At 48.5% G+C, this 16,491-nt stretch overlaps 1 protein-coding gene across 1 annotated transcript in view; it reads right to left on the minus strand.

The window, feature by feature from the left end:
* Window positions 1–16,491, minus strand: part of DOCK5 (dedicator of cytokinesis 5) — a 109,172-nt gene that overhangs the window by 11,585 nt on the left and 81,096 nt on the right. Inside the window, exons 30-43 of the mRNA XM_073557148.1 lie at window positions 15,373–15,451; window positions 13,027–13,127; window positions 12,471–12,529; window positions 11,259–11,413; window positions 9,070–9,155; window positions 8,823–8,979; window positions 8,506–8,546; window positions 8,347–8,437; window positions 8,150–8,269; window positions 7,969–8,058; window positions 6,531–6,635; window positions 6,307–6,448; window positions 5,778–5,859; window positions 5,587–5,671 (exon numbers count right to left, since the gene is read on the minus strand). Of these exons, the coding sequence (XP_073413249.1) occupies window positions 5,587–5,671; window positions 5,778–5,859; window positions 6,307–6,448; window positions 6,531–6,635; window positions 7,969–8,058; window positions 8,150–8,269; window positions 8,347–8,437; window positions 8,506–8,546; window positions 8,823–8,979; window positions 9,070–9,155; window positions 11,259–11,413; window positions 12,471–12,529; window positions 13,027–13,127; window positions 15,373–15,451 (1,393 nt within the window). The remainder of the gene's footprint in view (window positions 1–5,586; window positions 5,672–5,777; window positions 5,860–6,306; window positions 6,449–6,530; window positions 6,636–7,968; window positions 8,059–8,149; window positions 8,270–8,346; window positions 8,438–8,505; window positions 8,547–8,822; window positions 8,980–9,069; window positions 9,156–11,258; window positions 11,414–12,470; window positions 12,530–13,026; window positions 13,128–15,372; window positions 15,452–16,491) is intronic.

Consider the following 16,491-nt stretch of genomic DNA (forward strand, 5'->3'; position numbering starts at 1 on the left):
GCGGCTGCCTGGCACTGACTAGTCAGACATGTCCACCATGCAGCATTGTCCACATACAATGACCTGGAATCTGAGCATCAACAAGTCGCCACTGCACTAAGGTGGTAAAATGGCGAGTCTTCCCCAACAGACCACGCCTCCTCCCAAAACGCTTAGCCAATCACAAGCGCCGCTCACAGGGCTGTCCGGAGCTCACAGCAGGGGCCTTCCTACTGGGTTGAGTAAGGGATGTGAGAGCGGGAATGGGGCTGAGCGCAACCGACGCTCAGAAGAAACATGGCTGAATGCCTGCATGTACCGAGGGGCAGCATTGGACCTGGTGAGTGAGTTATGGGCACTCAGCCCCGCAGCAGAGACGTATGTGAAAGGGACAATGCATCCTGCACCAGGGCGCACAAAGAGATCATGGGGCCCCAAAGCAGAAGTTCTCATGGCTCCCCCTCCAAAAAAAAAAAAAAAAACTGTCTGGGTCACATAGCTACAAATCTCACAGCTTTGCTTCCGTTGCAAAGTAATTTTCCTCCTATTGAAGCCCCCAGATTCCTTTCATTGCCCCATAAAGTATGATGCCAACTAAGGTGCCCCACAAACACTATGACCCCTCAGTGATTACTCCACACGCACAGTATGATGGCCTTACAGGACCCCCTCAACTATCCCGCCACAGTATGATCCCCAACTGTGAGCCCCACATAGCCCTCCATACTGTATAAAGGACCAGCGTACAGTGTAATGGCCCCAACACAGCCCTCCATAAAGGATAAAGGCTTCCTCCCAGCCCTTCAAGTAATATCATGCCCCCCCCACAGAGCCCTCCAAATTTTATAATTACTTCTATATAGTATAATTGGCTTCATACAGTCCTCCATATATTATAATGCACCATCCATAGTCTTCCATATAACATAATGTTCCCCATAGTCATCAATATAACATAATGCGCCCCATAGTCATCAATATAGTGTATTGCCAGCGTGTGATATTGTATCAAAGACAAGGATACAACTTTTGACGTATATGAACGTCAAAGGTGGTGAAGGGGTTAAATTACATTATATACAGCACACACATACTGGACAACACATGTTCATTACATACACATCATACAGTCACACACATCATACATGTTCTCCGTCTTCGTACACACAAGCTATATAACAGATGCACAGCAGGTACACATCATATACACAGAACATGCATGCAGGACAGCTGTATATACACACACTCAGTATACGCAAAATATATCTAAACACACAGACACAACCCCCCCCACACACACACACAACCCCCCACACACACACACAACCCCCCCACACACACACACAGACACAACCCACACACAGTTAACACAGAGACACGACAACCCACACACCACACAGAGACACAACCCATACACCACAGAGAGACACAACCCATACACCACAGAGAGACACAACCCACACACAAGAGACCACCCACACACCACACAGAGACCACAGAGACACAACCCACATGCAACACACAGACACACCACACTCACAAATACACAGAGACACAACCCACACACACGCAGACACAACTCAGAGAGACACAACCCACACACACGGCCCACACCGACACAACCCCCACACAGACACAAAAAGACACAACCCCCCCACACACAAAACCCACATACACAAAACCCACACAGAGACACAAACACAACCCACACACATACAACCCAGTCACACAACCCCCACACACACGCATAAACACAACCCACACAGTCAACACAGAGACACAACCCACACACAAGCTGACACACCAGACACAACACACACAACACACAGAGATACAACCTATACACAAAGACAGAGAAACACAAACCACACACAGTTAACACAGAGACACAACGACAACCCACACACCACACAGAGAGACACAACCCATACACCACAGAGAGACACAACCCACACACCACACAGAGACCACAGAGACACAACCCACATGCAACACACAGACACACCACACTCACAAATACACAGAGACACAACCCACACACACGCAGACACAACTCAGAGAGACACAACCCACACACACGGCCCACACCGACACAACCCCCACACAGACACAAAAAGACACAACCCCCCCACACACAAAACCCACATACACAAAACCCACACAGAGACACAAACACAACCCACACACATACAACCCAGTCACACAACCCCCACACACACGCATAAACACAACCCACACAGTCAACACAGAGACACAACCCACACACAAGCTGACACACCAGACACAACACACACAACACACAGAGATACAACCTATACACAAAGACAGAGAAACACAAACCACACACAGTTAACACAGAGACACAACGACAACCCACACACCACACAGAGAGACACAACCCATACACCACAGAGAGACACAACCCACACACCAGAGACCACAGAGACACAACCCACATGCAACACACAGACACACCACAGACACAACCTACTCACAAATACACAGAGACACAACCCACACACACGCAGACACAACTCAGAGAGACACAACCCATACACACGGCCCACACAGACACAACCCCCACACAGACACAAAAAGACACAACCCCCCCACACACAAAACCCACATACACAAAACCCACACAGAGACACAAACACAACCCACACACATACAACCCAGTCACACACATGCATAAACACAACCCACACAGTCAACACAGAGACACAACCCACACACAAGCTGACACACCAGACACAACACAGAGATACAACCTATACACAAAGACAGAGAAACACAAACCACACACATGCAGATACAACCCACAGAGAGACACACAACCAACACAGAGACACAACCCACACACAAGCTGACACACCAGACACAACACACACAGAGATACAACCTATACACAAACACAGAGAAACACAAACCACACACATGCAGATACAACCCACAGAGAGACACACAACCAACACAGAGACACAACCCACACACACATAAAAAGACACATCACACATCCCCCCACATAGACACCCTCCCCACAGACACAAACCACACACACAATTGCACAGATACACACGCATACAACCCACAAACAGTCAACACAGACACAACCAATACACACAACCCACACCAACACGCAATAGACAACCCACACACTACACAGAGAGCACAACCCATACATCACACAATACAGAAAGACACAACCCACACACAAGCAGACACACCACAGACACAACCCACACTACACAACACACAGAGATACAACCTATACACAAAGACACAGACACAACCCACACATATAGACCCAACCCACACAGAGACACAACCAACTCAGAGAGACACAACCCCCACACAGACACAATCCACACACAACCCATACACCACACAACAAAGACACAACCCACACACACGCAGACCCAACCCACAGAGACACAACCCACACACACAGATACTACCCACACAGACAGTACAACCCACAGACTCACAGAGACACAACCCACACAGACACAACCCACACACACAACCCATACACCACATAGAGAGCACAACCCATACACCACACAACAAAGACCCAACCCACAGAGACACAACCCACACACAGATATAGTACCCACACAGACACACAACCCACACACACAAACCACAACCCAGACACACCCCACACAACCCATACACCACATAGAGAGCACAACGCATACACCACACAACAAAGACCCAACCCTCACACACGCAGACACACACAGAGAGACAACCCACACAGATATAGTACCCACACAACCACAACCCACAGACACACAGAGAGACACAACCACAACCCACACAGACACATGGAGACACAGACTCCTCTGTGCTACAGGGGTGGGAGTTGATGTACATGTGCAGCTTCCCCTGCTGGCAGCCTCTGAGCCCCACACCCACTCTCACTGCCAGGACTGCCCAGCAGGAGATGTCACCTTGTGGATTGGAGCTGCTTCTCCTCCGTATCTTCCAGCACAGGTGGCTCCGCTGATGTTATTTCCTGGCTCTCACTTCTTCATTTCAAAGACGCGCCATGCAGGAGGACAGGAGCACTGGCCAATCAGCTCATCTGTCAGTGATATGAGAGCGTTCATTGGCCAGTGTTCTGCTGCAGGATATCTCCCCTCTGAGTTGCCTAATCCTGAGGGTGAAAGCTGCCGCCCACCTGTAACGGTAAGTGCATATTCCCCCAGCACAGCAGGAGAGAGCAGGACATCAGGGAGAGCAGAGCGGCCAAATGCAGGCACAAGCGGGCATCTGAATGAACGGCCCCCGCAGATGCCGCCCCCTTTTTATCAGCAGGTGGCGCCGCCTGAAGCAACCCACTCAAGTTGCCTCATGATAGGTGCGGCCTTGGGCACGCCGGCCGTCAAAGTTAATAGAGGGGGCACGCCGGCCGCCACAGTCAATAGAGGGGGCACACCAGCCGCCACAGTCAATAGAGGGGGCACACCAGCCGCCACAGTCAATAGAGGGGGCACACCAGCCGCCACAGGTCAATAGAGGGGGCACACCGGCCGCCACAGGTCAATAGAGGGGGCATACCAGCCGCCACAGGTCAATAGAGGGCGCACATCGGCCGCCACAGTCAAAAGAGAGGGCACACCGGCCGCCACAGTCAATAGAGGGGGCACACCAGCCGCCACAGGTCAATAGAGGGGGCACAACGGCAGCCACAGGTCAATAGAGGGGGCACATCGGTCGCCACAGTCAAAAGAGGGGGCATGCCGGCCGCCACAGGTCAATAGAGAGGGCACACCATCCGCCACAGGTCAATAGAGGAGCATGCAGGCCACCGCAGTTCAATAGAAGAGGCAAGCCGATCGCCACAGGTCAATAGAGGATCCATGCCGGCCACCACAGGTCAATAAAGGGACTGCGCCGGCCGCCAAAGGTCAATAGAAGGGGGCACGCTGGCTGCCACAGGTCAATAGAGGGGGCACACCGGCCACCACAGGTCAATAGACGGGGCACGCCGGCCACCACAGGTCAATAGACGGCGCACGCCGGCCACCACAGGTCAATAGAGGGGGCACGCCATCCGCCACAGGTCAATAGAGGGGCATGCAGGCCAATGGAAGAGGCAAGCCGATCGCCACAGGTCAATAGAGGATCCATGCCGGCCACCACAGGTTAATAAAGGGACTGCGCCGGCCGCCAAAGGTCAATAGAAGGGGGCACGCTGGCCGCCACAGGTCAATAGAGGGGGCACACCGGCCACCACAGGTCAATAGAGGGGGCACGCCGGCCACCACAGGTCAATAGAGGGGGCACGCTGGACACAGCAGTTCAATAGAGGAGGCAAGCCGATCGCCACAGGTCAATAGAAGGGGAATGCCAGCCGCCACAGTCAATAGAGGCGGCAAGCCGATTGCCACAGGTCATTAGCGGGGGAAAGCAGGCCGCCACAGGTCAATAGAGAGGGAACGCAGGCCGCCACAGTTCAATAGAGGGAGAACGCCGGCAGCCACAGGTCAATAGAGGGGGCATGCCGGCTGACATTCCCTGGGAGGGGGGTGTTGCTTCTACTGACACGGTCAATAGAGATAATGGGTTTCTAAGGATGACGCATTCCAATGTTCTTACAGCAAATTCGTTGTCAGGATCTTTCTCTCCTTTTCGGAACGGCCTGGAATAGGAAAAACTGTGCACCTCGTTGAAGCGATAGTAACTGAAGGAGAAGAAAGGAGACTGGTTACCTAGGGCCCCAGGGGCATACACCACATCCTTACAGGACGGGCTCCTTGTGTCTGCGGTAGGAGGGAACCAGAGCCCACCTGAGGATCTGATCGGGCACCAGCTTGTCCTTATATCGAGGAGGGAGGTTCATTAGTGGCTTCACACTGAAACACTGCACATCTGAAGAATTACTTAAGGAAATAAAGCAGAAGGAGGATTAGAGGAGGTAGCACTCCTTCTAATCTGATACAGAGGTCCGAATCCCCAGTAGTGCCCTTAAATGATGAAATTGTAGCTACATGCTGCCACCACTAGGGGAAGTTTTATCGCATACAGCTTTGAGAAAAAAAAATAATGTTTACACTAGCTCCCTCTTATGGCAGATGCAGGCGGAAACAATTTCACTATTGAGCTTACGACTATGCAGCGTATTTGGTCACACAATGTGAAGGTCGTGTTGCATCTAGTGGTCGTTGTCAACATCACAAGTGAAATAAGGCATTGCAATTGATCGGCTGCTCGGGTCCTCCATAGTAAATGACTCTCGCCATAGCAGTCATTCACTATGGCTAACATATGACATCCTGAATGGTGGAGGACCCCCAGGGGGCATCAGATGTAGGATACACTGCTTGGGTGAGGTTCTGATGTCATCTCCTGGCGGGGAGCTGCTCGAGAGCTTCTCTGTGTTCGGGAACTGGGTCAGAAGCCAAAGGTTAAAATCTTCAAGTCGTTCGTATTCCTTCCCTCGGTAGACAAAGACCTTGTTCTGTAGGAGGGAGAGAGCGAGGAGTTTAGAGGAGTAAGGAGACTATGGATGAATAATGGGGGAAGAGGGGCGCGGAGCTTACCCGTAAGAAGGAAGGGAATCCCTGGCCGTAGTATCCCACCGCAAAGTACTCCGGCTGTAACCTCAAGGAGCGCATGATGTTCTGGTAAAAGCAGGCTTGTTTATTCTAAGGACGCAGAGAGGTCAATGGTTACACGGGACGTGATGTGAACCTGTCACGTGGTCACCCACCCGCTGCCACATTGCTTGTGTTAAAGGGTTATTTCCAAAAAAGAAAATTATTTCCTATCCACAAAATAGGGAATAACTGGCTGATCACTGGTGGCACGACCACAGGGACAAACTCAGCTGTGAAAAGGATTAAAGGGGTCATCTCATCAGCTGATCACTCGATTCCAGCCAAGTGATGTAGTATTGGCAGCCAATGAGAAGAACGTATCAACAAGGACGGCTCGAGTCCTCCAGGACAGAAGCCGCTTGTCTCCAGTCTGGCTGACAGGACGGTCGTGAGCCAGCAGAGCCCGATTCCCTGGTTCCACAGCCCTGTTCTCGGATCACTCGGGGTCCCAGTGGTTGAAACACCAACAATCAGAAAGTTATCCCCTATTTTATGGATGGGGGATAACTTACCAGCTTGGGAATAGCCTCCTTTATGGATTTTATCCTCTGAATGTAAATGTTACTATTCACTCGCAGCAAGTGGAGATATTGAAATGGGATTAAAAGCTCTAAAACTTTTCATTAGGAAACGCAGAAGTCACAAAAGTAGTATAAATATATATATAAATAGTGTATTCTCTCTCTATGTCTCTCTGCATGTTACTAGTCGGAAGTGGGGGCACCTAATGGGGGGAGTGGGGCATCTGAAGAGGGGTGGGGGCACCTAATGTGGGGTGAGGGGCACCTAATGGGGGTGAAGGGCACCTAATGGGGAGAGTGGGGCACCTGAGGAGGGGGTTAAGGTTATCTGACAGGGGGTGCGAGGCACCTGATAGGGGATGGGTACCTGATGGTGGGTGTGGGGCACCTGACAGGGGGTGAGGGGCACCTAATGGGGGGGAGAGTGGGGCACCTGAGGAGGGGGTTAAGGTAATCTGACGGGGTGCGGGGCACCTGATAGGGGATGGGTACCTGATGATGGGTGTGGGGCACCTGACGGGGGGTGAGGGGCACCTAATGGGGGAGAGTGGGGCACCTGAGGAGGGGGTTAAGGTTATCTGACGGGGTGCGGGGAACCTGATAGGGGATGGGTACCTGATGGTGGGTGTGGGGCACCTGACAGGGGGTGAGGGGCACCTAAAGAGGGGTGCAGGGCACCTAATGGGGGGAGAGTGGGGCACCTGAGGAAGGGGTTAAGGTTATCTGACAGGGGGTGCCGGGCACCTGATAGGGGATGGGTACCTGATGGTGTGTGTGGGGCACCTGACAGGGTGTGAGGGTCGCCTAAAGAGGGGTGCGAGGCACTTGATGGAGAGTGCAAGCTCCAGTGCGGTCATTACCAGCAAGACGCTGAGCGGCTCGTAGTGGAAGATCTGATTTTCGTACATATCTATAAGCTCCTTGCTGCGTATGATCGCCTGTTCCCACATCTGTATCAGACAGAAGAGAAGCGTTACAAGCAGGGGCAAAGCAGCAGTGCACGTTATAGGGTATGACACAGTCAGGAAGAGAATGACCCACCTTGCCCTTATCAAAGAAGGATATAATCTCCAGATATAGCCGTTCCTTTAGCTCCTGCTGGGTGTACACTGTGTAGCTGTCTCGTTGCAGTAAGTGAGGAGCGCATGGCTTATCGGACCACTAGGTGGTGACAAAGCAGCATGATTATTACCAGCAGCGCAGGTCACGTGGCGGCACTGATCGTGGAGGGCTCTCACCTGCAGCAGCTCAGCATGGAGGAGCAGGGTGTACGCCGCCTCCGTGTAGTTCTCCTTGCTGAGGTGCAGATCTCTCAGTTTGTACACGTACCTGCAGAGCAATGTAAGCTATAGCATGGGCTGTACAGCGGAGCCGCAGTATATACAGGGCACATGTACCTGATGTAAATATCCTCCCTCTTCTTCTCTTTATAAAAGTTCTGTATGAGAGAAAAAGGAAAACATGTGTCACTAGGGAGCAGACACCTAAGGGTTAAGTATAAACACGTATGTGTAATGATTGTAGTGTAAGATCCAATTAACCCCTGATGTCAAGTTTCCTTTTTACATTTTGACTTTTTTTTTCTTTATGATATTTAATTAATTAAAAAAAAGCTTCCCGGGAAAAAAGTATGCAAATGAGCTCTCCTCCGGGAGGAAGTGCCTGTCTCTCCAGTGCCACCAACAGGTGGCCACCCTGTAAGTCAATGTCCTACCAGCAGGTTGACGGTGCAGCTCATGCGGTTCTCCTCGCTCTCGTCGTTGGCGATGGTGCGGTAATCCAGCAGGTTCTCCAGCAGGCTGCTCACCAGGACGGTGAACACTTCCCCAGAGCTGGAGAGATACTTGTGCTTCCTGCAGTGCTCCAACAAGCTGAGGAACCAACGTCAGACACGGTCAGGGAAGAAGAAGGAGCGTGCGGGGTTACACACACGTCAAAGGACTCCACAGCCGGAAACTCACAGCTTCTCCAGGAGCTCCTTGTACTGCCGATCTCCTCGTCCTCCTTCCACCTCCTGGTCCAGACGTGTGATCAGCTCGTTCTCAAACTACAGAAGAACAAAAGACAAGACCGGTGTCAAATCAGCCAATCGGTGCTCCTGATTTCTGCATACACATACACATGCACACTCGGTCTAGCTGAGCGTGCATGTGTTTTTTTTAATATTGGTGGCGGCTTATCTTCTCTGAGATAAGGCATATTAAATTCGGAAATGCTCGATTCTTACTCTCCATGACATCATGTATTGGGGGAGAGCCACCAAATGCCTGGCTTGTCCCAGCCAACTTTACTCTAAAGGTCACCTTAAAGGGTTGAGAACGATCCACACATTTGCTCTTGTCGCGTGACTGATATATACACATCACGTCGCTAAGGGGTTACAATTATTTATTCTGCCACTAGAGGGAGCTCACAGCATACCTTTCAATTTGAGCTACAAAGTTATGACAGAGAGCTCCCCCTAATGGTGGCGACAGGCAAACAGCATTTTATTACGTAAGATAGAAAGAAGTAAGATATCTGTACATATTTGCCTCACAGTGACTATCTTGGGAGAGCAGATACCTTGAACTTGATGGGGTAGTTGCATATCGACGCCTGTTCACATTATTAAAGGTTGTGACGCGATTTATATCTATCTTTTTGCGAAGTATGAGTGTCATATGTTGATTACATATATTGAGATAGGTAACTGTAGACGCCTGCTCACATTGTTGTAGGCGATGATGCGGTTTGTATTTATCGAGCAAAACGCTAATTATCATTATCAATATAATGTAGGTAACATATTAAATGAGATCGTCAGACATGAGCTCTTTGGGTTAAATGTAGCGATGTGGGTATATACGCCTGGTTTGTGGAGCGTTTACTGCACATATGGGGTTAAATTGCAGAGATGACAATATGCCTGGGGCGCAGTGATTGGTGATTGCTGTGAGACTCTCCGTCTAAGGACATGTGACCGGTGAGTCAGCAGTGACGCTGCATGCAGGCTAGGTGCAGTAACCAATCTAAGCCAGGATGACAGGGGAGCTATGGGGAACCCTGTGTGTGAGGACACGTGATTGGTCAGTAAGACGGTGCATCAGAGATCTGTTAACCGATTGGGGCAGCAGCAAATGGGTGGTGCTGAGAGAGGCAATGGGATTGGAGTGGGCGGAGCTTAGGCTCTGCGCGGCAGATTATAAGAGTGGAGAAGTATGGAACATCGGTAAGCTATTTGCACCTTTATGGGACACGAATTATCGTAGCATCGGGCCTCCTGATGAGCCCTGGAAGGCGAAACGCGTTGAGGCATTCATGATTTGATGGCAGGTGGCGAAAAACGCAGATAAGTACCGCTGTTGCAGCTCTGCGTTCCCCATATATTTTTATTAGTGGGAGACTATTGATGGCATTTTTTAGCCATTTCTCAATCATTTTTGAGCTATGGCTTTTAATTGAGTAAAAGATGCTTCTCCGTATCTTGTGTATAAGATTTAGGCATGATGTGAACTGAGTTATCCCACTGGGCTGCCTTGAAGCTGTCTCTATTTTTTTGTGGGACTTTAACATGCCACCCCATGCCATGTGTGTTCTAAATTGTTTTTAACCTCTTTTCTTGGGACACAGGGTCCTCTATAGAGCAGGCTTGATCTCTGTCTAGAACTAGGGGTTCCCTTATATCGGGTAGAAGGGACCACTAGTGGCTGTAGGGTTTGTCAGGGCCCCCAGGGATAGCCATCGTGAGCGGGGGCGCCACAACGTTCCCCCCTTAGGGTGCCAACCTCCGCAGCCAGGCAGGGTACAGCTCAGTGAACAATTAGGGATTCACAGGGGTTACCCTAGTGTGGGCTATTTTTGAACACTTCTTTGTTTTTTCATTTTCTGTCACATTTTTTCTGGTGTGTACCACATTTGTGGTTTTTAAACAATAAAGTATCGGTTTAGGGATTTAATATATGAGTTTTATTACGTAAGGTTGCCCCTCGGCAAAAATACAATGGCGTTAGTCTAAATATTAGTGATGAAAGATCTTTCAGAGATTATTGCAACATCCGATTTGCCCATAGCCAATATGAAAATAAAAGTTAAATCTGTCCTGTCACCATTTTTCGAATCGTGAAGCTTATGATAAACCAGCTTAAAAAAAATGTCTCTCAACACTTACCATATGGAAATGACCGCTGCCACTGAAGTTGTGTTCATGCTGCATCATATCAAAGAAAATGGGGATTGTTGCCTTCCGTAGATCTGGCTCTGGAGTGAGGGTCACCTCCAGGATTGGTCCCACCATGGAAGGAATAAATTTAATCTTGTGAGGTCCTAAATGAGAAATTCATGGGGAATATATCCATAATATGGGACATATTAACCCTGCGCAATTATCCAAAATCGGTCCTGTAATTTCAGAAGTGACTTGTCAGGCGAGGGTACATGAAGAATAGCACTATTTCTACCCATTCTGACTTGTGTCCTGCATTTTGCACCAGTTGTCGCTGAGCTAGCAGGTGGAGATTAGCTGCTATGGGGACTTCTACACAGTACACAGACACATGGGGGATTCCTGATGTCCTGTCTCTATGTAGAACTTGTTCAGAAGAAGCACCATTAGCATGGACAACATTATACAGAACTGAGCAGTGTAGCTGTGACTACAGCAGAACTGAGCATTGTAGCTGTGTCTACAGCAGTACTGAGAAGTGTAGCTGTGTCTACAGCAGTACTGAGCAGTGTAGCTGTGACTACAGCAGTACTGAGCAGTGTAGCTGTGACTACAGCAGTACTGAGCAGTGTAGCTGTGACTACAGCAGTACTGAGCAGTGTAGCGGTGATTAAAGCAGTACTGAACAGTGTAGCTGTGACTACAGCAGTACTGAGCAGTGTAGCTATGACTTCAGCAGTACTGAATAGTGTAGCTGTAACTACAACAGTACTGAACAGTGTAGCTGTGACTACAGCAGTACTGAGCAGTGTAGCAGTGAATCCAGAAATACTGAGCAATGTAGCAGTGAATCCAGCACTAAGACGCAGCCCCATGTGTAAGTATCTGTGCCTCTTTCTCTCACTCTGCCCCTTCCTCCTCCTGCCTAGACTTAAACAGTTATCTATAATCTGATCCCTCAGTGAGCTAGTGAGCTGGTGGAGGGCGAGGGTGAAAAATGGCTCTTAAGTGGAGAAAGAACATATTTTTCTTGTAAAATATATTCCATGGTTTCTTATTTTTGCCTGTTCTATTTATTTTGCAAAGATATGGTAAAGAAGGTCGTAGTCATCTGTACGAGCATCATGAGAAAATCGACCAGGCTCACAATGGCTACTAGGTCGCCTTGTCCTTACACCTACACATAGGAAGAAGCATAGTAATATGTTTGCCTCTCACCTAAATTATACCACATATCCCGAATCTTCAGACCAATCTCTTTCCTCATGTCCCCGTATCTGCAGGAAACATTACATAACACCAATTACCTACAGATATTCAGCCTGCAGACAGAGATAGGATTAACAACCACAACAAGAGGAATCCTTCTATAAGAATACAGAAATTCACATAAATATCTAATTTCTAATATATATTTCATGGACATAGTGATAGATTCAGACTGACTTCAGACACCACTAGGGGGAGCTCACTGCATTTTCTCATCTTCAGGAGCACAGCACTCTCCTACCTCCCGACTTCCTGTTTGTCAGGGAACGGTGCGCTCCTAATGATTGCCAGCAGCATGGTTGTGCCGCTAGCCCAGACTGTGCGCTCTGCCGTGCTGCAGAGACAGCACCAGAAGAGCAGCGGGTCACAGAAGCTGGCCATACTTAGAGCCGCTCTATATCAAAGAAGAGCACCGCTCCCCTCTGATGCCAAAATGAACGACACCGGATCCCTTATTTAAATAATCTTAAAAAAATAAAATAAACCAAGGTCATGTCGCTCTTACTTGCACAGGATCTTGTGCCGCTTCTCCTGAGAGAACTTGTGCAGCTGCAGAGACTCGTGGGTTAACAGCGACACGGCCAAATGGAAGAAGTTATTCCAGAGCTGAGGAGAAAAAATCCAGAGATCAGAGATGGAGACCTGCGGTAACGGAACTGTCCACAGTCATCAAGTCTCAGGAAGCCTGGCGCAAATGACAGAGAAAGACTCCAGGCTCGGACTGGCCCACAGGGGAAGCGGAGAATCCTCCGGTAGGCCGCTCGGAAGCAGTGCTGATGAGCTGTGCTATTGCAATTGATTCACAATTGGCACAAAAAAGTATAATCCAATCATTCAATAAACTAGCTAGTCAAATTAATATTACTCCGAAGTGAAAGTACATTTATGTACTAGGGTCAGGATATTTTTGCTGAACAGTGGGCATGAAAAATCAATGTTACTGGGGGGCCTTTGTCCACTCAGTCCGGACACCCTATATCTCAATGGTTTTGTACTAAAACTGGTCTGACACATCATTTTTGGGTTTATTTTTACAGTCACTTTCCATTTTTGCCTTGTGATATTCGTTACAGTTTTTGGTGCCAAATTTTTTCAAAATTCTTCATGAAGTTTTACCAAAGTAGAAAAAAAAAATGGCGTCTTTTTCTTTGCTGAACTGATTTTGTGACTTTTTTCAGGACTAAAATTGCCCCCCCCCTCTAAAAAAGAAAAAAAAAAAAATGGGTGTAATCAAAAACACACCAGGCAGGGTGGGTAGGGTGGGAAATGGAGTGGAGACGCCCCAAATTTTGCAACATTTTTTTCTTTTTTAAAGTGACGCATAAAGAAACAGATGAACGGAGGAAAATATCTGGAAACACAACCCCACACAAAGTGGAAAAGAAAAGAAAACAAGCGAGCCTATAGAAAACAGACTGCAAAGAAGGAAGGGCGATAGGGATAACTGATTGGGTGTAAGGAGAAAGCGTAAAAAATATTGAATTCGATACAAGCAAAACAAAAAAAGAAAGGAAAAATATTCAATTGGGGTCAAGCAAAAAGAAAAAAAAAAAAAAAAGGAAAAGTGCAGAAAAATATTTAACGTGGTGGAAAGAAAAAAATAATATAAAGGTGCAAATCTAAATAAACATCATCAGGCAGCGATGGATCGGGGGCATCATCAGCTAAAAAATAAATGTTAATACCGAGTGAGATAAGCGGCTGCCGGGCCCAGCTGATGCCACTTATCTCTCTGCTAAAGAGATGAAGATTCTTAGTAGAATGGACGGTGACGATGGCTTTAGGAAATGTTTTTTTTTAGTTGCTGAAGACTTCAGATCCCTGCTTGCTACGATTCGTGTCTGCCATGTGATGGACGCCCGGGTGCAGGTGTCAGGGCTGCCTGCTGTGTAATGCCGGACGGGGCACTAGAGCCACGCTGCACTGTACTTCATGCTCAGGATCGCTCTCCGTGGAGCCATTGGGAGAGCCAATATTGGAGGAAAAGAGCTGGAGCGGCTTTTCCTTTATTGCAGATTTTATTACTCTGGTGATGAGAAAGCATCAGCATAAAGGCCTCCCCCTAATGAAATTTCCCGAAATGAAATCTAATATTTATGGAGATGCCATTTCTCCAACGGAGGCATAAAAACGCTTTCAGGTTAATTGAAGAACAGGCCATTACCATTTCATGGGCAGACGGCTCCATAGTCTGACTGCTCGTACTCTTAAAGGGCTTCTCCGCCCAGGACAATTTTCTCAAAAACCTTCCGGAATACTCCCCCTCCCCCAATACTCCTCTTCCACTGCAGTTCAGATCCCCTACTTGTCTTGGCGTTTCTACACGAGGGTGGAAATGGGACTAACCCGTCACTACTGCGGGCAGTGATTGGTAGCAGTGGTCAAGTGTCTTTCTGGATGGAGCTGTTCTGCCCAAAGAGATGCATGACCACTGCAGCCAATCAGTGTTTCAGAGAAAGGTCGTCAGGGGAGTATGGGTCCATGAGATGGATCCCTGCCGGTATCTCTCTGCCCTGCGCCTTCCCTGCCGGTATCTCTCTGCCCTGCGCCTCTAGATTGGCAGGTCTCTCTCCATACACACACATAGGAAGAGACCTGTCAGTCTACGGGGGCGGGGAGAAGGCGCCAAGAACCAGCCTCTTGGACTAGTCATCTGAGTCCTATAGTCCTCACCGGCCTTTCACGGTATGTGTTCTCTAAAATGCCGCAGCGCCATGAAGTAAAACGTACACGGCTTTAATAACGCGGCTGGACTTCGATACGTGCTGCCGTGGTTGGGCCGTGGTTCAGGCAGCAGGAATCAGATCACCGCTCCCTTTACGCTCCGTACACGCACAGACGACGTTCTCACCTGTAGCTCAAAGTTGGTCTGATCCAGGAAGAACTTGTTCAGAACAACCGAAAACCTGTTCATGGCCCGAAGAAACACCCTGCAAGTGAGACACCCAGAAAATAGTCACAATGATCACTTCCTTCCTCTGAAATTCCATTAATCTGACATCTCCTAATCCAGATCTCATTACAGCAATGTCATACGGGCTTTCACAAAACGAAGACCGGCACAGAGATAGTATGTTAATGGAAGTAACACTCATATTCATTTCTATGAAATCGATTAAAGGGGTTGTCCGGACTTTTCACATAATCTCAGTACATATCTGGGATGCAGAATTATGACAATAAGTAATTTACTCTCTGTCACTAGTTTGCACGGTTTTCTAGAAATTCTGAACAGAACATCCAAGGGGGGGGGGGGGGGGTTTGGCATTGAAATGAGAACTAGTCATAACCTCCTACTCTACTCCAAACATGCCCTTTATAGCAACAACCCCACCCTCCATAGCTACAGGCCCTCCCCGTCCACATGAAGAAGCCCTCATCACACAGTAACGAATTCTTCCCCTCCAGCAGCCTCAGTGCAGAGAGCGGCTCCTCCCCCAGACACACGCTGATCAGTGATCTATGGAAAGTGAAACTAGTGAGGAGGAGGGAAAATCATCCTGTATTCTGGGCCACTCCATGATTACAATACATAACTCATTATCAGTAATTCCTTCCCTCACTGTCCCAGGCTGCTGGCAGCAGTGAGAACAGACTGTGTGACGGCCAGTGATGGGGGTCTGCAGCTTCTAATCTGCACAGGGGATGGCAGTCACTGATGTAATCTGTTGTGTGACAAAGCCTCTCTGTGTGAATGAGACAGCTCTGTGTCACTGATGTTTTCACACAGCAGCAGATTTGGTACATTCATTGCAAGCTTTAAAGACAGACAGTACATCATTGCCTGATTGGTAGGGTATAAACTTATAATTAATAATTATTTCAGAATTTGCATCTCATAGAACTACTTCTACAGCTGATGTCTGCAGGGAGAAAGTAAAGTGCAGCAGTGATTTAAATAAAACTATTAATCATTTTCATAGAAAGCTTTAAAGACAGACAGTACAGTGGGGAAAAAAAGTATTTAGTC

Source organism: Dendrobates tinctorius, unplaced genomic scaffold (genome assembly GCF_039654945.1).
Source record: "Dendrobates tinctorius isolate UK_male_01 unplaced genomic scaffold, ASM3965494v1 ptg000245l, whole genome shotgun sequence".
Lineage (NCBI taxonomy): Eukaryota > Metazoa > Chordata > Amphibia > Anura > Dendrobatidae > Dendrobates > Dendrobates tinctorius.